A 20,759-nucleotide genomic window follows, 5' to 3' on the forward strand; every position below is an offset into this window, starting at 1 on the left:
CATAAAAACTAAAAGGCAGGTTCTATAGAACAGCGATTAGACCGGCTATGTTATATGGAGCAGAATGTTAGCCTACAAAGATTCGACATGTTGAACAACTGAGTATTGCAGAAATATATATGTTGTGATGGATTTGCGGTCACACAAGAATGGACCGAGTTCGGAACGATGATATACGTAATCTCCTAGAGGTAGCACCAATTGAAGAAAAGTTTGTCCAACATTGGTTGAGGTGGTTTAGCCATGTCCAAATGAGACCTCCAGAGGCAATAGTGCATTGTGGAGTCCTAAGTCAAGATAATAATAAGAGGAGAGGTAGATGAAGATCGAAATTGACACTAGAAGAGGCAATAAAAAGAGATTTGAAAGCTTGGGTCTAGAGATCTATGTTTGAATAGAAGTACTTGGAAAACAGTTATTGAAGTGCCTAAATCGTGACTTGAGGCTCTTAGTGGGTTTTAACTCTAGCCTACTCTAACTTGTTTGGAAGTGAAAGTTTATGTTGTTATTGTTGCTCTGCTTTATTTACCCACCCTGCCACATTGCCACCTGAATCCCCTGTAACATTCATCATGGAGCTAAGGTTAGTTATATATACACGGACAATCTTGCTAGTTATTATTGATTGAAACATGAGTACATGACTGTCTGTATTCATTCATTATTAAGACTTGGAAGCATAAGGGCAGTCCCAATGGTGTATTGATGATGGTTTCTATCCTCATTAAATGACTTGCCACGTAGGCAAAATATTGACATGGCAACGTAATTAATGAAGAAAGAGAGCAAAAATCCTAGAAATGGTTTCCTCATGAAGAAATCAGGTCTTCTCTTGACACAATGCACCAAGAAACCATAAAATCGCCATTGGGGAGAAACCACCAGTTTCCAGGGGGCTCGTGCCACACTCCCATCGGAGGAGGAAGATAGAGTTGGAAGAGAGAAAGAGAAAATAATTATTACACAAAGACACCTCCACTGTGGAAGATAGTTTCTATAGATGAGTTATTGTGCTATAGAAACCGCATCAGTTTTTTTTCATTGGGACTGCCCTAATTTTACGATTACTACTGCATATAAAATCGTGCCTGATTTTTTTCCCACCATCCCAGCCGTAAGCTTGGAAATCTCAGGATGGGCCGTGTTGGGCTGGTAATTGGGATGGGGCCGTGCTTTCAGAGTCCTCTCACTGCCCGGATTCCGGTGGCTTGTGCTTGTGCCAAGTGCCGAGCAGCGGCATCCAGTTCGGTTCGTCGTCCCCACCTGCGCTGCGCCATCGCGAATCCTCTCCTTCCCATCCGTCTCTTCTCCGGCCGATTCCTCCAGCCTCCACCCACCTTCAACTGCCGGCCCGCCGCAGGTGGTCCCGTCTCACCCCGAACCCCAGTGAAGAATCGAGGCGTCATCTCTCCAGCCCCGCCACCATCACCATGGAGGTACTCCGCTCCATCCTCTCTTGCTTCTCCTCCCGCTCCCGCACCCGCGCCCGCCCCGGCGCCCAATCCGTAAGTGTTGCTCAATCGCTTCAAATCGTCGGCCATGCTTCCCAGATTGCGTAACGATTGCCCTGTTGCGTTCCATCCTGCGACCGATAAGCCCTAACCCGACCTTAGTGACGGTACTTCTATTTCCGGGCAGATGCTTGTGTGGTTGTGTTCGTTCCCATTCCCGACCTCTTGCCAACCGCAATCGACCCGACCACAATTCTGCTGCGTATCTATTACAAGTCGTTCGATAGACATATGATTACACTCCAAAGATTTACGAGTCTGATATGCTGTGATTTTCATAATTCGGTCCACTTGTCCACTATAGAGTCTGTTTTGTTCATCCCATTTATTGCGTTGACGAGAAAGAATGCACAAGAGGGTCAATTTGATTTCGTTCCTCCTGCTACTCCTCTTGATGCAGCATCATGGCCTGTGGTCTAGCGGGGCCAGCGACAAGAACAAGTCCATGGTTGAGCAGCTCCAGAGGTACGGGGTCATCAGGTCGACCAAAGTCGCGGAGGTGATGGAGGCCATCGACAGGGGATTGTTCGTGCCACTTGGGGGCACGCCGTACCATGATAGCCCCATGCCGATTGGGTACAATGCCACCATATCAGCGCCACACATGCACGCGGCTTGCCTAGAGCTCCTGGAGAAGAACCTTCAGCCTGGAATGCGAGCTCTCGATGTTGGGTCAGGTAAATTATTGTGTATTCGTTCTAGTTTGACGACTATACATGGCTGGCTATTGCTGACTCCCGAATCTCAAGGCATTATTTTGTTTTCTTCCATGGCAGCTATGTTAAGACTCCCATAACCGTGGTCGAGACCGACTAGTTTTAGAGAATGCAGTCAATTCTAGTTGTATTTTGGCTCCTCAGCTGAGAGTTTTAATAACTTAGTTGCTCCTTGTTTCAATAAAAAATCCTAGTAATTTATTGGTTTCAGATTGTTACTTGCATCAGTAAATCTGACATCCTCCCTAATCTGGTCCAAAAGGTTCTAGGAAGTTGTCTTTCTACATGTCCTTCACAAATCACAACTTGCACACACTTTGAAGCTGGAAGATGCAGAGCTGTGTCAGCATATATGAGAGGCTATGTTACACGGATACGTCACTGGGAGCGCCTCTGATACGTATCCTCGGAGTATCCAATTTTTTTGTTTTTTTCGCGAATATTGGATACGGCAGTCGATACATATCTGGCTTGTGGATACGACCTGGCCCAATAACAGTCGACTCCCTTATCCCTCTGTCCCCGACGCCCTAGCCTCAGATGCCCGCACTTCCGCACGCCCGCGCCTTGCGCCGCATCCCCGCGCAGTGACGCTGCATCCCCTCTCGCCAGCCACCGGCCACCTGCGACGAGCCTCTGCTCGCCGGCGACGAGGCTTGCTCACCCGCACAGCGCGGTGCCAAGAGGCGGCCACCCGCTGCGCCCTGACGTCGGGAGAGATATACGAAGGGGAGGAGGGTGGGCGGCGTGGAGGCAGCGGCGTGGTGGGGGCGGCGGAGATGTCTAGGGACCTAGGTACGGGAGAAGCGTCTGGATTGGGAGGGAGGACGGGGGAGACGTGCGCTGTCGTTGGGAGGCTGGGAAGAGGATAAGACTGTCTCCAACAAGCCGGACCTAAAAACAAGAGGCATTCGATGGTTTGGGTACCGCACAGTGAAAGAATCCCGGACCCAAAACTACCCTTTTCCAACAGGCGACGCAAATGAGAAGCCGCGCGCCGCTCGCCTCGCCGCGCTCCTCCGCCCGCTCATACGAGCTCCACCAGAAGGGGCACGCCGTCTAGAACTCCGGCGGGTCGGGGGCGGGAGCGCCCGCGGCCGCGCCCGCGGCGGCATACCGGGAGAAGGAAGGGGTACCAGCGGCGCCCGGGTGCGGGTTGCGTTGCCCGAGGAGAAACGCGAGGCGGCGGAAGGCGCGGGAGACGGCGGCGTGGTCGGGGCTGGCCCTGGGCGGCAGCTGGAGGATGGCGAGCGGGTCTGGGTGGCCCGAGGGGCCCATGGACTGGGAGGCGAGGAGGACGTCGGCGACGGCGAGGAGCTCGTCAGCGCCGGGGAGGAGCGGGTCCGCCTCCACCGCCGCGCTTGCAACCGACGAGGTCGCGCGCCGCGAGGAGCTTCTCGGCGATCTCCAGCCAGCGCTCCGCCTACGCCCGAACGTCGCCGGGGCCTCCGCCTCCGCCGCCGCCTCCGCTCCCGCTCCCGCCGGCGGAGAAGTCCATGGTGGTTTGGGGGGAGGAAATGGTGCGTGTGGAGAACAGACGAGCTCCGGCAGCGTGGAGACGCAGAAGGACGGAGAGAAGACGCTTATTTGCGTCCCGTGTCGGCTCCCACTCAAAATGCGTCGCTGGTTTGCCAACTCAGTTGGAGAAGTGTTTTACGCGGATAAAACACTGTAGCCAACCCATTTTGGGTTTGGGTCACACTATGCGTGATCTGTTGGAGTTAGTCTAAGGTCGACGGCAGAGTGGGGCAACCAGGACACTTGTGATTTGAGAATTTGATGTCCTGTGCGGTTGTTCCTGTGGGGTGTGGGCCTGTGGCTGTACCTGCGCTCCTTTGTCCTCTTCCTCTCCTTTCTACTTCAGAGTTCAAGGTGATGTACTGAACTACTACTTGTGCTAATTAGTGGTTACTGAACTACTTCACAATTTTAATATGTGCCATTATTTATTAATTTAAAAAATAGTAAAACGTATCCGCGTATCGGGTTTTTTAGAAAATTGCCGTATCTGCGTATCCGTATCCTTCCGATACCCATGCACGTATCCGTATCCGTGCTGCATAGATGAGAGGAGAACTCCCCATTTTTTATCATTAGCCTCCCGTTTACCTTAACTTTGAATATTTAGATACAATGCATGGTTATATAACATATTCATTTATTCCAAACTGATATGTAGCTATAAGTGATTAATGTTAATGCTGCCAGCTTCATAGTGGATGAAAATACTCTTGGATTCTATGGGGTTGTGGCCTGGGCAGCGCCGGCTAGGCAGCTCCATTTAGCCCCAGGTGTCCAAAATCAGACTCCTGAGAGTGCTGCCTGCACCAGGCAGTTATCCCAGTCCACGAAGCAAGCAGGCCCTATATTATATGTTTGTTGTGTTGTTAATCTCAATGTGTCTGTTTGTTTCTGGTATTTTTTGCAGGCACTGGATACCTAACTGCTTGCTTTGCGCTGATGGTTGGACCAGAAGGGCGAGCAGTTGGTGTTGAACATATCCCAGAATTGGTTGCTACTTCTATTGAAAACATCAAGAAAAGCGCAGCAGCTCCACAGCTAAATGATGGATCCCTCAGTATACACGTTGCTGGTAAATATTAGCTTGTTTTGTGCTACCATAAACTCAGCCATGTTGAAGCAGCAAATTTCCAACAGGTTCAATGCTGACTTAGGTGTACATATAACAACTTAGTTATTGTTGGGCGTACCTAGTGCAGAGAGCTTCAGCTCTGTGCGGGGTCTGGGGAAGGGTGTTAGTGGCAAGCCTTACCCTGGCCTGTGCAATGCGAGGAGACCGCGACTCGAACCCGGGACCTTCCGGTCACAGACGGTAAGACTCTACCGCTTGCACCAGGACCGCTCTGTGAGCTGAGTTATTGTTCAGATGAAAATATCATTTCCATAGCACTTCTCCTTTTTTCTTTTATTGATTGAATAAAAGGACCATGAGGTTTCTGTGTGTCCTACTAGCAAGGTTTTGTTATATTGCTTATCATACCATGAGGATCTCCCCCATTTGTGAGGTTCTTGTCCTTGTATGAGGAATTTTGCAGTGGCTTTAATATTCCTTCGTCTGGCACTCTGGCCTCATGTGCATTCAGCATTGTTGGTTGTTCTATATACCCTTAACACCTGATGCACTAACAGATGTTTAAAATGGATGCAGATGGCAGGGAAGGTTGGCCAGAACTGGCACCCTATGACGCCATCCATGTTGGAGCTGCAGCACCGCAGATCCCAGAGGCGCTGATCCAGCAGCTGAAGCCCGGCGGCAGAATGGTGATCCCTGTTGGGACAGTCTTCCAGGAGCTGAAGGTTGTGGACAAGAAGTTGGATGGCACGGTCGGCCTAAGAGACGAAACGTCTGTGGAATATGTGCCGCTCACTAGCAAGGAATCCCAGTTGCACGCAAGATGATTGCCCTAGCATGTCAAGTGTTATCTTCACCCAGTTAGGGTGAGGCATTCAATCGAATCGCTACCGTTGTAAATATATGCGCTGGCTTGGAAATAATGTAAATGACACATCATGAAACGTTTGTTTCTGTTCAGCTGCACCCGTGCTCGTACTTGTGCAACTTGTTTCTTCAGAGCCACAGCTGCCATCCAAATTTTGTGATCTTAACAATTTGGTTGGAAATTCATCTGGACTCGAGCGACAATAGGTAGGACATTAGGATGCTGATGCTATATGATACAGCAGCCGTGGGGAGATGAATGTAAATGCTACACGCTTGGAACGGTTTTATACGGCTGATATAAATAATAATCTTGGTTTGCTCCTACGGTTTCACCAACAAAACCTTTTGCCACGATGAGATCTGATCAAGGCATATCTGGATAGAACATAGAAGCCTGCTTGGACAATTCAACTCGTGATGTCGACAAGAATAGTAAAACATTAAGTTCAGCTGCCAAGAGAAGCATCAAAAAGCTATGTGGCAAGAACCAAACATCAGGAAGCTAAGGGAGGGATCTAGCAACTTGTGACAGCATCAGCTTCCGCTAATTTGTACCATTGCTCCTCCGTTGTGTCTCCGTGCTCATTACAAACAAGCCGCCATCTCTCTTGTACCACCCGCATCAAAAGCCCCTTTGTGGTCGCTCTGCTGCAACATTGACTCTAAGAGGGCGACCGTCCAATTCCTACGGTGAATTTTAAAAGATAATTAACGTTAGTTCAGTGCTTCCATGTTTACCTTGTGCACTAGTATTTCACTGCTAAGAATTGAAACTATCCTCACCTGTCCATCCAGGGCAGAAATAGCATCATCGAGTTCCTCCTTTGACACCATTGTTACAAAACCGAATCCTCGTGAACGCCCAGATTCTCTATCGTAGACAACAGTAGCATTAACTACTTCTCCATGCTCGCTGAACAATTGCGTCAGCCTAGAGTCATCGACTTGCCATGGCAAGTTGCCAACATAAGCTCTGAAAGCAGGTGCAAATTGTCTTGGAGGTCTCTCCATGCGAGTGCCCCTAGGAGATGCCCTGTTTACATTCAGAAGCCTCCCGCTAATGTCCTATAGAAAAATAAGTTGGTTAGTAATCTATTCAGCACAATTTGTGACATATATGTGCTCTTCTACTAGGTGCAGAAATAGCGCTAAAGGTGTATTTTATTAAGCAGTCGATGATCAAATATGAGGATGCCTATAGTCTACAGGCTTTAAAGTGGTAGATATATGTGCCCCTTTGATCTAAGCCACCAGATAAAATGAGATGAGACTAACAGGACTGCCTCTTCTCCATGAGATGAGATGTATGGTCATCTCAAGTTCTGAACCTCTCAAGGCAGTTCAATTTCCATGTATAATAACAGCATAAGGGCAGACCCAGGGCCGGAGGATCCCACATGGGTGGGGTATGGGGAAAGGAAAAACCGAGGCAAGCCTTTCCCCCGCAAAATCTGCGGAGAGGCTGCTTCGAACTCGCGACCTGGTGACTCAGAACATCAAGGAATGCAGAGGATGAGAGCTTTGAGATTTAGTGGATTACAATTCTGTTTTAACTCTGGAGAAGAACAGAGAAACGAGAGGACAGAAACGAGCTTACATAGCGGTTGAACATCTCAATGGCTTTGTCAGCTTCCTCAATAGTGTTCATGGTAACAAAGCCAAACCCACGGCTCTGGCCAGTCTCTCTGTTGTAAATAACCTAAAATTGCACAAAACATTATCAAGCTTACAACCTCAATGGAAGAAATTTCACTAAAGGAATATTTTCTTAAAAACAAGAGTAGCCTAAAAGAATAATGCAATTTCTAGGAACATTTGACAACAAGTACCATAGACTAAGACGTATGAGTATATGACAGAATCAAACTGGGGAAACACCGCATTCTGCAGGCAACATGAATGTACAGTTGTGCACATAGCAAACAAGTTCATAACGAGTCCATAGACAGAATCAAACGTTTACTGAGCAGTATTTAGTTACAGGAAGCAACTGGAGATCATACTCACAATGAGCAGAGGCTATTACTGTAAATTCTAGGTTTCGTCAAGCACAACATAGCAATTATAACCAACTGAACATCGCACGTCAAAGTCAATAGGAAATTTAGGGGGTGAGGCGCGTCCGGCTCACCTCGGCGACCTCAACGACGCCGGCCTGGTCGAAGAGCTGCGCGAGTCCCTCGCTGTCCATGTCGTAGGGGAGGTTCCCAACGTAGACCTTGGCCTCCTCGGGCGGCTCGACCGCGGCGTACTCCCCCTCACCCTCGTCGCCTGAGGCCAGCACCTCCTCCTCAGCCTCCCCAGCCTCCTCGTCGAAGGCCTCTCCGGCCTCCTCTTCCTCCTCCTCCTCGTCAGCCCACTCGACGCCCGCCTCGACGGCGTCGGAGGAGGCCACGAGGGGCGCGAGCGGCAGGCAGCGGCTGGCGCGGAGGAGGAGCGGCGCGGCGTGGGTGGAGGAGGAGAGGAGCGGGAGGGAGACCGTGGGAAGGAGCTTGTGGGCGGGCGGGAGCGCGGTGTCGGCCATGGCCATGGCGAGGCAGCGGAGGGACATGGTTGCCATGGCGAAGGAAAGGAAGGAAGGGAGAGGACGGGGAGGGGATAAGGAAAGGATGGATTTGAGCTGGTGAGGTTTTTGCGAAGCCGATTTGATGCCGTTGTTGGTCCTCCATTTATATCCGCGTTTGGGCTTCTCATTTGGGCCGGCCTAAATGTTTTTTTTTTCTAGATTAGGTCCCTTGGCACTACATTTTTTTTTCAGTTCTACAAGCAACTTTACCGATAGCGCTAAAGCAGTTTTGTTAAATCGTTTGACAAAAATAATTAGAGTTTATTAAAATTCGGTCTCACGTAATCCTACGTGGAGACTCGCAGAGCGAGTTAAAGCCGGGAGAAGTAGTTATTTTCAACTTCGTCCCTGAGAGCACGCTTTAAAGAGCTTTGCATGTGAAGTTGTTCCAAAAATATCTGTTTGGCACAAAACCGCTTCAAACAACTCATGAGGCCTTAGAGTTATCTTTCAGAAAGAAGTTTTTCTAACCTTCCTGGACTATTAACATCGTCTGAAAAAATGGGTGCTTTAACTTTTGCAAAGATATCCAAGGAGGCTGGTCCGTTCGTCCTATTATGATATTCAGGACCAAGAGGTCCTGGATTCTCTTTCGGATAGGCCCTGAAACGAGAAGAGAAGCTGAAATACCAATGGACCTCTGTCTATTCTCTAATTCACCCGATTCGATAGTAACCGTTTTTGGAACGTCAAGTGCCAAAGTCACTGAATGGGTAAGCCACCAATCCAATCCCAACAATTATCGAAACATATTGTTATTGCTCCTTATGTCTATTTAATATGGTTGGTTTCTAGAAATATCGAGCTCTTCAACCTGGCTTTGCTGGCGTGTCAGGCTTGGCGAGTTCTACAATGATCCACATTCACTCAATGCGAGGGTCCTCAAGTCAATTTATTTATTTTTCCTACGGGGTAATCTATTGGAGACAGAGGTGGTGGGATCATCCCGTCCCGAGTTTTGAGGGCAATAGTCGAAGGCATTGAGGTGTTGCGATAAGGCTTGATATGCAGGACCTGGTCAGGCGCGTCAACTAGGATATGGAGGACACCTTGGCTGCCCAGGGACGACATGTTGCAGCCGTTGTGTGATTGTGCCCGGTGAAGGCCAATCCACCGCAATGGGTTAGTGAGCTTATTGATCAAACTACACGAAGGTGGGATAGGGGGTGTTCTTTGTTTGGTGGAGTTGACTCTTGGAGGCATGCTCTTTTTGGAATGCAACCTGGCCAAGTGCATTTGGGCCCTGGAGCGGGACGAGATCATAGAGTTCATATGCCTAAGTACAGAAGACAAGCAGTAATAGATGTGTCATTTTTGTGTTCATACAAGCAGAAGCAGGTACTCTGTAGGTTCTACGCGGAAGCTAGCTCATTGGAGGAGCTGAGTAGCATCTCCGTGCTGGCCATTCTGTCCGATCCAACGAGCCTCATCAGCCGGTCCGGGTACACCTCGACGTGGCCGAACGCGTCGGTGCCCGGCGGGCACTCGAGCGCGGCCTCCAGCGTGCGGTGGTGCACGCCGCGGTCGTCCACGGCGTACCCGCCCTTGTGGTCGTGCCCAGCGAGGCACGCGACGACGCATCCGCCGTGGCGGCGCACGACGTCCATCACCTCCTCGTAGTTCCACATGAGCCCCGTCGGGGACGCCGCGCCGGGGTGCACCGGCAGGTGGCTGCACACGACGGCCTTCTCCCCGCGCCGCGCCGCGCGGCGGAGGACGCCGTCCAGCCACCGGAGCTGCGCGTCGCCCACGCCGCCGTTGAACATCACGAACCGCCGGTCCGTGCCCGCCAGCCCGGTCGGGCTGTTCTTGTCGTGGTTCGGGTTCCGCTTCTCCAGGAACCGCCGCGCCGCAAAGGACACCGGGTGGTCGCGCGGCCACCCCACGGCGCTGAAGTCGTACGCGTCCAGCACCACGAACCGGTACCCGGGCCACGGCGAGAAGTCGTAGTACGCGCGCCCCGGCGACGCCGACGGCATCCGCAGCACGGACACCAGCTCGCTCCGGGGCAGGTTGTACAGGCAGTGGTTGCCGAGCATGTGGTACGCCGGCCCGCCGCGGAAGCCGTCGAACTCGCGCACCACCGCCTGCACGGCGGCCAGCGACCTGTCCTTGGGGCAGAAGCCGTCGACGATGTCGCCGAAGTTGATGCAGAACCTGACGCTCTTCTCGCCGTTCCACTTCTGGACCGCGCGCCGGAGGACGGCGATGCTGTGGCGGTAGTAGCGCGGCACGCCGAGGAAGGACCGCCCGTCCGGGATGTCGGCGTACTGCACGTCCGCGATGACGCCGAAGGAGAAGAGCGGCTCCTTGGCCGACGGCCGGACCACACCGTTCGGGTGCGCCAGCATGGATCGACCGAGCAACTGCGATTGCGGATTGAGGAGCAGAGGAGGATGGGACTTCGAGGCGCAAAAGAACTATCTGCCGCTCCCTTGCACCGGTGCACGGTGCGCCTCTCGTTTTTGGATTAAAAAAAGCGCCATAACAAGTGGGTGACAGATAGCACGTTCGACGGCTGGGATTAAAGCGCCGATTTTGTTTTCTTAATTAATTAATAATTCATTTATTAAACGAGGAACAATTCTGAAGGGAAATAAATAAACAACCTATTCATTTGGGCCTCTATGACAGCCGATCGTTTTGGGCCTCAAGGGCTAGAAGCAATCGCTTAGCAAGGGCCCACGTGGCCCGTCCGGAAGCCACGCACAAGGCGACCCCACGTGTCAGTGTGACGCCCCCCAAAGACCAGCACCCCGCCGGGTCCGAGGCGCATCGCGGCATCGGCATCGCCACAAACCATCTCACGCTCCCGCACCCTCTCCTCCTACCCCATTCCTTCCGCCTCCCTCCCCGCGCCGCCGCTCGTCGGAGCCCCGCGTCTCCGCCCGCGCCGCGCCCTGCAGGTAGCTGCTCCGTACCCATGATCCCTTTGGTTTCCGCTGGTTCGTCCCTTTCCCAGGCATCTGGGGTCTCTGATCTGGTGATCTGCTCTAGCCTCCGGTAGCTGCGGACGACTCCTGGGTCTGGTATTGGCCTCTTGGGGCCGTAGGAATCGGGCGGCTAGATCTGTGCGAATCATATCGTGGGCATCCGGCACTTCATCTCGCGTGCTTCACTGAAGTCGTCGTTGTCGTCCCTCTGCATTTCACTGGGCTGGAGATCCCTCCATTCCAACCTGAGTCGATTTCTGTTTGTTTCCTTTTGTTTTGCTTGTTACGACGCGCTAGGTTGCTAGTTGTGTTATGCAGAACCATTTCCTCGTTGTCTATGATCCCTAGAGTGCAAAATCTAGCCTTATTAATCTGTTGCGGGTTTGGGTATTATACTGAAGAAATTAGCAACAAAGCCTCCTGATTTTGTTCTCGTAATAATGTGATTCTGTTTCAAGTGAATTCACTAGATTGGTCGACTATTGTCACTTCGTCAGTGGGATTGAAACGTGCTCCTGGTAATTGTTGAATCAAAACCATTTGTTATGTAACTAAGTCATCATACTGGAATTTGCAGAATCCTCGATGGCTGCCGCAAGGGGCATTAACCAGCTTCTGAAGAGAACTCTCCACAACCAGTCTGCTGTAAGTATTTTGGTGAACTCTTTGTTTGTTTGCTAGTTTCTTTAAATTGCATCCATATTCAATCTTCTTATCATGTGATTTTTATTTCCACATATCCATCTTGGGTGCACCATCACAATATGGAATCTGACTGGAATCTATTGCTCATGCTTAAAAACAAATCATAGTAAACATGCTTAGCCTGTTGGAATCTACACTATCTCCATCAAGTGATGCTTAAAAACAAATCATAGTAAACATGCTTAGCCTGTTGGAATCTACACTATCTCCATCAAGTGATGATGATAAATCACTGCTGCATGTGTTTCTTGTATGGCTCTTGTTTCTCAGTTTTGTCTTCTCCTACTGTATAGATTTGAACCTGATAACATACATTATGGTACATTTTAAAGTTCTGTTGGCTGGACTTTGACTATTTATCCTGTTTTTACTGTCGCCCTCCATTCTGAATCAAAATTAGTACTTCCGGAAATCAATTTGTTATCTAGAAGAGCATGTTTTCGAGTTGGTTAGACAAGTACCATTTTTCTGTGGGTCTCGATTGTCTCTACATTGTTATCATGCTCTTCAGGGTTCATCGCTGCTTTCTTCATTTCGAGGAAAGCATGAAGAGTCCTCTGCTGGACTGAGAGCATTGGCTCTTCTTGGAGTTGGTGCCTCTGGTCTTTTTAGTTTTGCTACAATAGCATCTGCTGATGAAGCTGAGCATGGCTTGGCAGCCCCAGATTATCCCTGGCCACATGCTGGCATCATGAGCTCGTATGATCACGCATCGTAAGTCAACCATATCCTCTCCTTTTCATGAATCTTTATGACATGGCTTGGTGTTTACAAATTCGTGCAAGTTTTATTGATGAAATGTGGATTGTTGCACAGTGACAACCTTTTTGTGTACTGTGGTATATATTTCTTAAATGACATGTCATACTAATTTAAGAATAAAAGCTGAAGTCAATATTTAGCTGTCTTGTTTCCAGGAAAAAATCTTACTGAAGTGCTAGTACTTTGTTTTCTTGTATGCTGCTCTAATTTATCTTAAAAATATTATTGTACAGAATTCGGCGCGGGCATCAAGTTTACACGCAAGTTTGTGCCTCTTGTCACTCCATGTCCTTGATTTCGTACCGTGATTTGGTTGGTGTGGCCTATACTGAAGAGGAAACAAAGGCAATGGCTGCTGAGATTGAGGTAGTTGATGGTCCTAATGATGAGGGTGAAATGTTCACCCGCCCTGGTAAACTGAGCGATCGCTTCCCACAGCCTTATGCAAATGAGCAAGCAGCCCGGTTTGCTAATGGTGGTGCATACCCTCCGGACCTTAGTCTCATCACAAAGGTAATTGCAGCAAAATTTCTTGCAGTGATGTGGTGTGATCTTTCATTGCATATGGCTTACTGTTCACAATGCATTCATTCAGGCAAGGCACAATGGTCAGAACTACGTTTTTGCTCTTCTTACTGGATATCATGATCCACCTGCTGGTGTTCAGGTACTTTCCTTGTTTATTTATTGTTTCAATCTGCTTTACAGCTCCGTGATGTGTTCTCCAGTATCTGTTTATAAAATGGTTAATACAATCACTTATATCACATGATACATTTCAAATCCTCCTTGATATACAATCACTTATATCACATGATACATTTCAAATCACTGCATCATACTCATGCACTGTGTTTTCTGTTTTAATGATGTTGTATGTTGAAAGCACGGAACTGCAGATTATGATGTTTTCAGTGCACAATCCTTTATGTTCTATGAGCAATCTAGTCCAACTGTGTGTCCTATAGATATTGAATAAAATATTTCTTGATTCTGACAAAGGATGTATTATCTTTCATACTCTTTTGCATTTTGTATTTGCCTTATACCTCTGTTTCAAAGGTGTCGCCTAGGCCTAGAGTCCAGGCAAGGGATCTAGTTACGCCTTGTCGCCTACGTGATAAGGCATACCCAGCACGCCTTTGTTTGCCTTGTCGCCTTCGAAACCATGCCTTTTACTATCTTGTAATCAACCATAAAAACTTTGGTTGATTTGCATCCTAGATTCGTGAGGGTCTGCACTACAATCCCTACTTCCCTGGTGGTGCCATAGCCATGCCCAAGATGCTTAATGATGGAGCTGTTGAGTATGAGGATGGTACTCCTGCAACTGAAGCCCAGGTAAACTTCTACTGTCATTGTTGATTTCTGTACTTTTGAATTGTGGGGCAGGACTAAAGTTTGATCGCTCATATTTCCCTCACAGATGGGTAAGGATGTCGTATCATTCCTTTCATGGGCAGCTGAGCCTGAGATGGAAGAGAGAAAGCTGGTAACAACCTCGTGACTTAAATCATTCAGGTTGCTCTGTTTCTTTTCAATTTGCTACTCCATATCCTAATCACAACCAACTCAAAATCCATTGTAGATGGGAGTGAAATGGATCTTCCTACTATCACTAGCGCTTCTCCAAGCTGCCTACTACCGCCGCATGAAGTGGTCAGTCTTGAAGTCCCGTAAGCTGGTCTTGGATGTTGTCAACTGAGGACTACCATTACCCTTTTTTATTTGAAATATGTTGAGCCGTTAAGGAGCATTGAAAATAATGAATTTGTGATGTACAATTTTGCCACTGGGGCTAGGTTCTTTGCCTAGAAATTGTTTTGTTTTCTTTACTCTGCTGAGCTGCAAAAGCATTTCGCCAAGGGGTACATTTCACGTTTTTTTCGGTTGGCAATGCCTCAATGTTATCAGCAATCTTCTAACTTAACAGCTATGGGAGTTGATAAATTCTTATGCTATTGAATACTCCTATTGTATGTCTGGTTCTCACTTGCCGTAATATTTTGTGTTTGCTTATTCAGTTATTCTGTGGTGCATGGATATGGATAGATCTATTGCAGGTGAAAAACACGTACTTGGACAGGGCATCTGGGCATGCCACTACAAAACACCTGAAGTTTTGCTGTCCTATGTTTGAACTGCATGGATTGGTCCATGATTTTACAGTTTGCACCGTGAACTGAGCGCCGCTTCGGCGAGCTTCTTCAACTCTGGCCTACCTCTTCGGCCTCTCCCCCTCTTTTTTCTCAACTCTGGCGGGTATACAGAAGGGGTTTTGTGGGAGGTAGGGCGGCTAGGCGGTGAGGACAGGGGCGGGCGGCGGCTTCGTGTTCTGGTGGCGGTGGATGCTGTTGGGGCAGGTCGGGGTGGGGGTGTTTTGCGGCCGACCTCGCAGGAGTTGGAGAAGTGACCGTAACTCATCTATACAAAACTAGCGTATGGGAAAAAAATCTTAGTATTTGTCAGTTTTTTGCGTCTGGATTTTGAGTTGCATGCCGCCAAGATGGGTAAAGTGTGTGTACGTTTACAGTGGTAAATGTGTACACGCATATAAACATCTGTATCTGCTTTAATATTGTGTTAAAAAAACTTCTTTTTGAGAAAAAACTTTGTTCAAGGTACAGTCAGACGTGCGAGTAGAACACCCTTCGCATTTGTCTTCCTCATCAAACTGTTCCTCGTGTACTTGGAAGACATATTCATTATGTTTTTTTTTTCAATCAACGAGGAAATGAAATGAGAGAGGAAAAAGGAAAAACGCTTCGGGTCCGGCCGTCCGGGACCCGACCGCTTGTCTGATTGTTCTCTTGCGGTCGCGGTGCAGCCCGAGAGCGCTGGCCACTCGTTCGCGAGCCTCACACTGCCTGCTGCTCGCGAGCCCACGCCAAGGCGCTGCTGGCCATGCCCGGAGCCGCTGCGCTTGCGCCCACGCTCGCGTCGGCGTCGCCGAGCAGCTCCGCGTCCACGTCCGTGGCCGTGGCCTCCTCCACGTTGGTTCCGAATCCGACAAGCCGAGGCGACCCGCTTTTAACTAGCAGGTCGTGCCGCAATGCTACTCCACTTGTTCCCGTTGCGGCAACCAGTCGTCACGTGCGCGTGAGCGGCTGCCGCGGCGCGCCTCTAGTCGCCAGTCCCCACCACGCTCGAAACCCTCGCCTCCGATTCGCGTCTTCGGCAGCGGCGGCGGCGGAGGGGATGGCTGCGGAGGCGAGCACGGCGGATGCGGCGTCGGCAGCCGAGGCGAAGCCCTTCGCTGTCCTCTTCGTGTGCCTCGGTCAGTCCCCTCAACCCTAGTCTCTGCTCACCTCCGGCTCCGTCTCCGTACATGTGGATGCCAAACAATTCGGGTACCAATTCCCGGTTTTCCCTGCGTCCGTGCGTATTGAACTCACTCGTTGTTGTGTCGTCTGATGGCCTTCGGGTATTCCTTGGAATCTGATCGAAAATAGCCGGTAGCCATAGCCTTGTATTCCCATCTTAGCACCACAGCTACTATTCTCACAATTTATCGGCTGAAGGTTTGGAGATTTGGCTTGTTGATGAAAAATCAATTTACCCTGCAGCGCGATTAAGAATTTCGGATGACTTGATCCTAGCAATCTAATGCTTAGCGATTGTGCGTATTGATTATTGAACTATGTAGGCGCTACAACTATTTTTTGCATATGCTTGGGTAGTTGGGTGCCTGTTCAGTTGTGAATAATCTCATCAGAATGCCTTGTCCTGGATGATTTCCCGTTACAGTGTGGACCGTGGAGGTATCTGAGTTATGGATGCATTTGTATCTGTCTGTTCTCCAGAGATTTGATGTAAATTATGTGTACAGGAAATATTTGCCGGAGTCCTGCGGCTGAAGCTGTGTTCCGGACCCTCGTAAGCAAGCGTGGGCTTGACTCCAAGTTTCTCATAGACTCTGCTGGTACCATTGGGTATCATGAGGTTGTATCATATGTTTACTGTGCTCTTTTGTACATTTATTCAGATCAATGATGGCATCAGTGCTAATGAGTTTTTTCGTGGGTTTAGGGTAATAAGGCAGACTCAAGGATGAGAGCAGCTTCAAAGAAGCGGGGGATTGAGGTCACCTCAATATCCAGGCCTATCAGACCCTCAGATTTTCGTGATTTTGATCTTATCCTTGCAATGGACAGGCAGAACTATGGTTCTCTCTCAGACCCTGTTATTTGTGTTCCAGTATCTCTGTAATTTTATTGTTGTATGCTGCTTGATGCATTGGAGCATTTCTGTTTTGAACAATATGCAGAAGATATATTGAACTCGTTTGAGAGATGGAGACGCAAGGAGCCCCTCCCTGAGAATGCACCCAATAAGGTTAGCGTGTAGATTATTAATCTCAATTTGTCTCGTGCAATCTTGTCCAGCTAGAATTTTTATCCCATATGCATTTTGTCATTTCAATTTTCTAGACATGTCCTTTTCCCTCTATAGCAGAAACAAGAGTGAGCCATGTGAACTGATGTGGATACTAAATTGAACATCTATTTTACTTTCTTTGCTTATGTTTTACTGTCTGTAGACTGGTATAGTGTAGCCTTCTTCATGTATTTTAACATTACAATGGGTGAAAACTATGATACCTGCAAAGAGTAAATTGTGATTGTTTTTTTTTTGTCAGTTGTTCACTTAATTAAAAGAGCATATCTTGTATCTTGTGCTTGACCTTATGTAGCATTTATTCTCGCCGTTAGCCTTTTTATGTAGGGAAATTACTAATCTAATATTGATACTTTTTGTCAACTTAAGGTATGTGATGGCATCAATTTTTTTATATGTTTTCTTCATTCTTGAAAGTTCACACTTACTGAATTGGTACTCATGTGTTTATTAGGTTAAGCTGATGTGCTCCTACTGCAAACGACATACTGAGTATGAAGTCCCAGATCCTTATTATGGAGGCCCTCAGGGATTTGAAAAGGCTAGTAGCATGATGTACTTGTTAGTTGTTAGCACAAAGTTTGCAATCATGTTCTCGATCTTATTAGTTGAGATTTTGTCCCAGTGACCAACGAGTATGAATGCCATGGCCTGTCTCCACTAATCACTCGGTTTTTGTTCCTGTCCAATTAAAATAGCTTGTGCATGAGTGTGGCATACCTTTAACTATATAAATAAACAATTATGTAGACTGTAGTGACTGATGACCTGAGATATGCTCAGTTCCACCAATGCCATGTATTTGTGCACTAGTGTGAACTTTACATGACTTGTATAATCATTACATGCCAGCATTCACTTATATAGTTATCGACTATGATTATACCTCTGAGATTTAAGCAATTTGTCTTCTTCTGATACAAATTGTCAAATCAGGTCTGGGCACAACTACATTATGCCCAGGAGTTTGCATGAGCAACTAACATGAGATACAATAAGTCGGTAACAAACTAGTATGGCACTAACAAACCTCAGAAAATGAAAATGTCCACAACCCTAGATATACATTTGTTGACAAGCTGATACTGGATCACCAATCCACAGCTATGCGGAGGCCTGAGATATAACCTTACTAAGCCCCTTGGATGTAACAATCATTTTGCCATAATATTGGCTATAGTCATGCATTATGTCTACAAATTTGCTGACCATGCTTACACAAGATCTACATGAGATGCGCAGCTGTGTTTGATATCCTTCTTTTAATAAGTGATGTTTTGGGGCTTTCAGGTGTTGGATATATTGGAAGATGCTTGCGAGTCCCTGCTTGATAGTATCGCTGCAGACAATGCAGGCATTTCTGGGTGACCTCGATGTAAATCTCTACATTCAGACATCTTTTTTTCAGACACACCAAAGGCTGCAGCATCCATGCAGAACTGGAGTATTTGGTTGGTATTCATGTACCTAGGTCTTGGTTTGGTTTGTATATACCACTACCACCATCCTTGGTCATGTGATAAGTGACACACAAAAACATGCTCATCATCATTCTGTATGAACATTTTTTTTTTGGCATAAAACTATGAACATTTCTTCCCTTTGTTTGAACTTTGCACTGCTTTTCTTTATACCCACTGCTACACTTAGGCCCTGTTCGCTTCTCTTATACGGCCTGTTCATTGGCTAGTTTCTGGGCTGATAAGCTCGGCTGGTGCTGATTTGTTGTGAGAGAAAAATATTGTTGGCTGGGTGATAAGCCCTGGCTGACCAACAAGCGAACAGACTGATAATCCATACTTTTTAGCTTCTTTTTTCAGCCGAAACAATATTTTTCTCTCATAACAAATCAGTCGGAATATTGTTTTATCTTGTTTTTTTAGCGAAGCGAACGGGACCTTAGATCACCAATCATCATCCATCTAAAGGAGCAAAAGACTGCAAAAGCAACCATCAATCGTCACCGGGCGACTGCGGCCACCATCAATCGTCACCGGCGGTAGCACTGCACATGCAAGAAGAAGCCACCTGGCGATTGCCCCCTGGCCGCCGTGTCGTCGGCCATCCACAGCCTGCCCTCCTTCTCCGCCCTGGCCTTCACCATGAACTGCGCCCCCGAGCCCGCGCTGCCGCCCTGGCCACCGAACCACCAGTCGTGCACGTCCCACATGACGTCGACCACCTCCCCGTTGGCCAGCACGGCGGCGCGGTTGCCGCGGAACCCACAGCCCACCCGCCGCACCTCAGCCACCTTCTCGCCGTCGATGGTGACCCGCAGCTCCCCCTCGCCCCCGGCCCGGCACGCGTGCGCGGCCACCTCGTGCTCGTCCCCGCCCTCCCGGAACCTGAAGCGTGTGACGTGCGCCGCCGCTGCGCACCGCAGCTGCTCGCGCCGGCTGACGAGGAGCGCGGCGCGCGCGCCGCCCGGGGCGAGGCCGAGGCGGCGGGAGAGCTCACGCGCCGCGCCGCCGGAGCCGAGGAGGAGCGCGAGCTCGGCGTCGGCCACGACGGCGAGGCAGTAGTCGCGTTCGGGCTCCGGGGACGACGACCCCGAGGCGTACTTGGCCTCCGCGGTGTCCCAGTGCACGCCGACGGCCGTCCCGGCGCCGGTGACCAGCGACCGGCTCCCTCGCCTCTTGTGCAGCAACAGGACAGGCCTTGTCCTCGCCGGCGGCGGCGGCGGCGACGGCTTCGGCGCGTCGGAGGAGTTGGCGCCGCCATCGTCGAAGGCGACCGCGACGCCGGGCGCTCCGGCCGCGCTCCGGGTCCACGTCACCCGGACGAGCATCTCCTTGCCCGAGGACAGCAACGCCCTGTACACGCTGGTGGTGGCCGCCTGCAGCGCCCGGTCGAGCGCGCCGTGGCCGGAGACGGAGGCGGCCGCGGCCGCGACGCTGACGGAGCCGTCGCCGAAGCAGGACAGCTCCCTCATTGCTCGCCGCCGCCGCCGCCTCTTGATTCGGACAGCAGGACAGCAATGGCGACGCAGAGCAAAGCGATTGACCGCTGCGGCGGGCGGGCGCGAATCTGCTGCGAATGCGAATGCGAATGCGAATGCAGTGGAGGGAGGCGAGGAGAGGAGAAGAGGCCGGCGTTTTAATCGGCGGGTGTGTCGTTGGCTGAGCTTGCAACGAGGTGGCAGTCAGAGGATTAATTAACGGCAGAACCACCCGCCGGTATCTTCAGGTTTAGTCAAATAAGGAATTTGTTAGTTAAAGTGTTCGGCAGTTTGACCAAATTATATTCCATTTTTAGCTGTCGTATCGTAGCCTGCCGCGCTACTAGCAGGCTGGTTCGTTTAGCCCTGATTCAACACAGATGATCAAAGATTGTATAAACTAACATAACATTTCATGTTAGACAGCACGTTCGTTAGGTCGTATTTGATTTATAAGCTATGGCTTATCAGTCAATAAACAATGTTTTTTTTCTCACGTCAAATCAGTTAACAGTACTTTCAGTAATTACTTATAAGCTGACCAGCATAAACGAACAAGGCGAGAATCCATTCACTGGGAACCGAATAAGGCCTAGGTGAATTTTGCACGACGCCATGCATGGTGGCAGCTGACAGAGCAGCCATATCAATATTCCGGCCCAATGTGCTTGACGCCCTAACTCAGTTTTATATTTGATTTCTGTCCCACCATCTCTAATAATAATTGTTTGTCATTATTTTGAGGAAAACGTGTGTTTGGGCGTTCG

At 49.2% G+C, this 20,759-nt stretch overlaps 6 protein-coding genes and 1 pseudogene across 9 annotated transcripts; 3 read left to right on the top strand and 4 right to left on the bottom strand.

The window, feature by feature from the left end:
• The first annotated feature begins 1,107 nt into the window (after window positions 1-1,107).
• On the top strand, window positions 1,108-6,011 carry LOC136477020 (protein-L-isoaspartate O-methyltransferase 1-like). Of its 4 annotated transcripts, none has more exons than XM_066475027.1 (5): window positions 1,108-1,505; window positions 1,912-2,188; window positions 4,656-4,820; window positions 4,948-5,060; window positions 5,397-5,622. In XM_066475027.1, exons 1-5 carry the CDS (start codon window positions 1,431-1,433, stop codon window positions 5,478-5,480), a joined length of 714 nt encoding a protein of 237 aa, XP_066331124.1. In that variant the 5' UTR covers window positions 1,108-1,430; the 3' UTR covers window positions 5,481-5,622. The 4 variants fall into 4 exon arrangements, with proteins under 4 accessions (XP_066331124.1, XP_066331126.1, XP_066331123.1 ...); XM_066475029.1 differs by having other exon boundaries at window positions 4,943-5,060; window positions 5,397-5,578; XM_066475026.1 differs by lacking the exon at window positions 4,948-5,060 and having other exon boundaries at window positions 1,120-1,505; window positions 5,397-6,011.
• LOC136475422 (uncharacterized) lies at window positions 2,219-4,311 on the bottom strand (annotated as a pseudogene).
• Window positions 6,012-6,049: 38 nt separating the features above from the next.
• Window positions 6,050-8,368, bottom strand: LOC136477019 (28 kDa ribonucleoprotein, chloroplastic-like). The gene is made up of 4 exons (XM_066475025.1): window positions 7,822-8,368; window positions 7,288-7,389; window positions 6,474-6,755; window positions 6,050-6,375 (listed from the first exon to the last, which is right to left on the bottom strand). The coding sequence occupies exons 1-4, from the start codon at window positions 8,248-8,250 to the stop codon at window positions 6,313-6,315; spliced, it is 876 nt and encodes a 291-aa protein (XP_066331122.1). The 5' UTR covers window positions 8,251-8,368; the 3' UTR covers window positions 6,050-6,312.
• A 91-nt stretch (window positions 8,369-8,459) lies between these two features.
• Window positions 8,460-10,687, bottom strand: LOC136477018 (manganese-dependent ADP-ribose/CDP-alcohol diphosphatase-like). Its single transcript, XM_066475024.1, has one exon. The coding sequence runs from the start codon at window positions 10,605-10,607 to the stop codon at window positions 9,609-9,611; it is 999 nt and encodes a 332-aa protein (XP_066331121.1). The 5' UTR covers window positions 10,608-10,687; the 3' UTR covers window positions 8,460-9,608.
• Window positions 10,688-11,011: 324 nt separating this feature from the next.
• Window positions 11,012-14,639, top strand: LOC136472980 (cytochrome c1-2, heme protein, mitochondrial). The gene is made up of 8 exons (XM_066470682.1): window positions 11,012-11,162; window positions 11,767-11,834; window positions 12,406-12,608; window positions 12,890-13,169; window positions 13,252-13,323; window positions 13,881-13,997; window positions 14,083-14,148; window positions 14,245-14,639. Exons 2-8 carry the CDS (start codon window positions 11,775-11,777, stop codon window positions 14,359-14,361), a joined length of 915 nt encoding a protein of 304 aa, XP_066326779.1. The 5' UTR covers window positions 11,012-11,162; window positions 11,767-11,774; the 3' UTR covers window positions 14,362-14,639.
• An 854-nt stretch (window positions 14,640-15,493) lies between these two features.
• On the top strand, window positions 15,494-18,612 carry LOC136477023 (uncharacterized). Its single transcript, XM_066475031.1, has 6 exons — window positions 15,494-15,933; window positions 16,486-16,598; window positions 16,686-16,821; window positions 16,924-16,991; window positions 17,509-17,595; window positions 18,345-18,612. Exons 1-6 carry the CDS (start codon window positions 15,561-15,563, stop codon window positions 18,420-18,422), a joined length of 855 nt encoding a protein of 284 aa, XP_066331128.1. The 5' UTR covers window positions 15,494-15,560; the 3' UTR covers window positions 18,423-18,612.
• Window positions 18,613-18,803: 191 nt separating this feature from the next.
• LOC136477022 (uncharacterized) lies at window positions 18,804-20,238 on the bottom strand. The gene has a single exon (XM_066475030.1). It carries the CDS (start codon window positions 19,984-19,986, stop codon window positions 19,045-19,047), a length of 942 nt encoding a protein of 313 aa, XP_066331127.1. The 5' UTR covers window positions 19,987-20,238; the 3' UTR covers window positions 18,804-19,044.
• Window positions 20,239-20,759: the final 521 nt, after the last annotated feature.

The sequence above is a fragment of the Miscanthus floridulus genome, chromosome 8 (genome assembly GCF_019320115.1).
Source record: "Miscanthus floridulus cultivar M001 chromosome 8, ASM1932011v1, whole genome shotgun sequence".
In the NCBI taxonomy this organism is placed as follows: domain Eukaryota; kingdom Viridiplantae; phylum Streptophyta; class Magnoliopsida; order Poales; family Poaceae; genus Miscanthus; species Miscanthus floridulus.

Coding starts and splice junctions, on each gene's coding strand:
- LOC136477022 (XM_066475030.1), bottom strand. CDS start 19,986: ATGAGGGAGCTGTCCTGCTTCGGCGACGGCTCCGTCAGCGTCGCGGCC.
- LOC136472980 (XM_066470682.1), top strand. CDS start 11,775: ATGGCTGCCGCAAGGGGCATTAACCAGCTTCTGAAGAGAACTCTCCAC. Junction 13,170..13,251: donor ACCTTAGTCTCATCACAAAG/GTAATTGCAGCA, acceptor GCATTCATTCAG/GCAAGGCACAATGGTCAGAA. Junction 14,149..14,244: donor AGATGGAAGAGAGAAAGCTG/GTAACAACCTCG, acceptor AATCCATTGTAG/ATGGGAGTGAAATGGATCTT.
- LOC136477020 (XM_066475026.1), top strand. CDS start 1,431: ATGGAGGTACTCCGCTCCATCCTCTCTTGCTTCTCCTCCCGCTCCCGC. Junction 1,506..1,911: donor CCCGCCCCGGCGCCCAATCC/GTAAGTGTTGCT, acceptor CTCTTGATGCAG/CATCATGGCCTGTGGTCTAG. Junction 2,189..4,655: donor AGCTCTCGATGTTGGGTCAG/GTAAATTATTGT, acceptor TATTTTTTGCAG/GCACTGGATACCTAACTGCT.
- LOC136477018 (XM_066475024.1), bottom strand. CDS start 10,607: ATGCTGGCGCACCCGAACGGTGTGGTCCGGCCGTCGGCCAAGGAGCCG.
- LOC136477019 (XM_066475025.1), bottom strand. CDS start 8,250: ATGGCAACCATGTCCCTCCGCTGCCTCGCCATGGCCATGGCCGACACC. Junction 6,756..7,287: donor TTGAGATGTTCAACCGCTAT/GTAAGCTCGTTT, acceptor ATTTTTCTATAG/GACATTAGCGGGAGGCTTCT. Junction 6,376..6,473: donor TTTCTGCCCTGGATGGACAG/GTGAGGATAGTT, acceptor AATTCACCGTAG/GAATTGGACGGTCGCCCTCT.
- LOC136477023 (XM_066475031.1), top strand. CDS start 15,561: ATGCCCGGAGCCGCTGCGCTTGCGCCCACGCTCGCGTCGGCGTCGCCG. Junction 15,934..16,485: donor TGTCCTCTTCGTGTGCCTCG/GTCAGTCCCCTC, acceptor TTATGTGTACAG/GAAATATTTGCCGGAGTCCT. Junction 16,822..16,923: donor AATGGACAGGCAGAACTATG/GTTCTCTCTCAG, acceptor AACAATATGCAG/AAGATATATTGAACTCGTTT.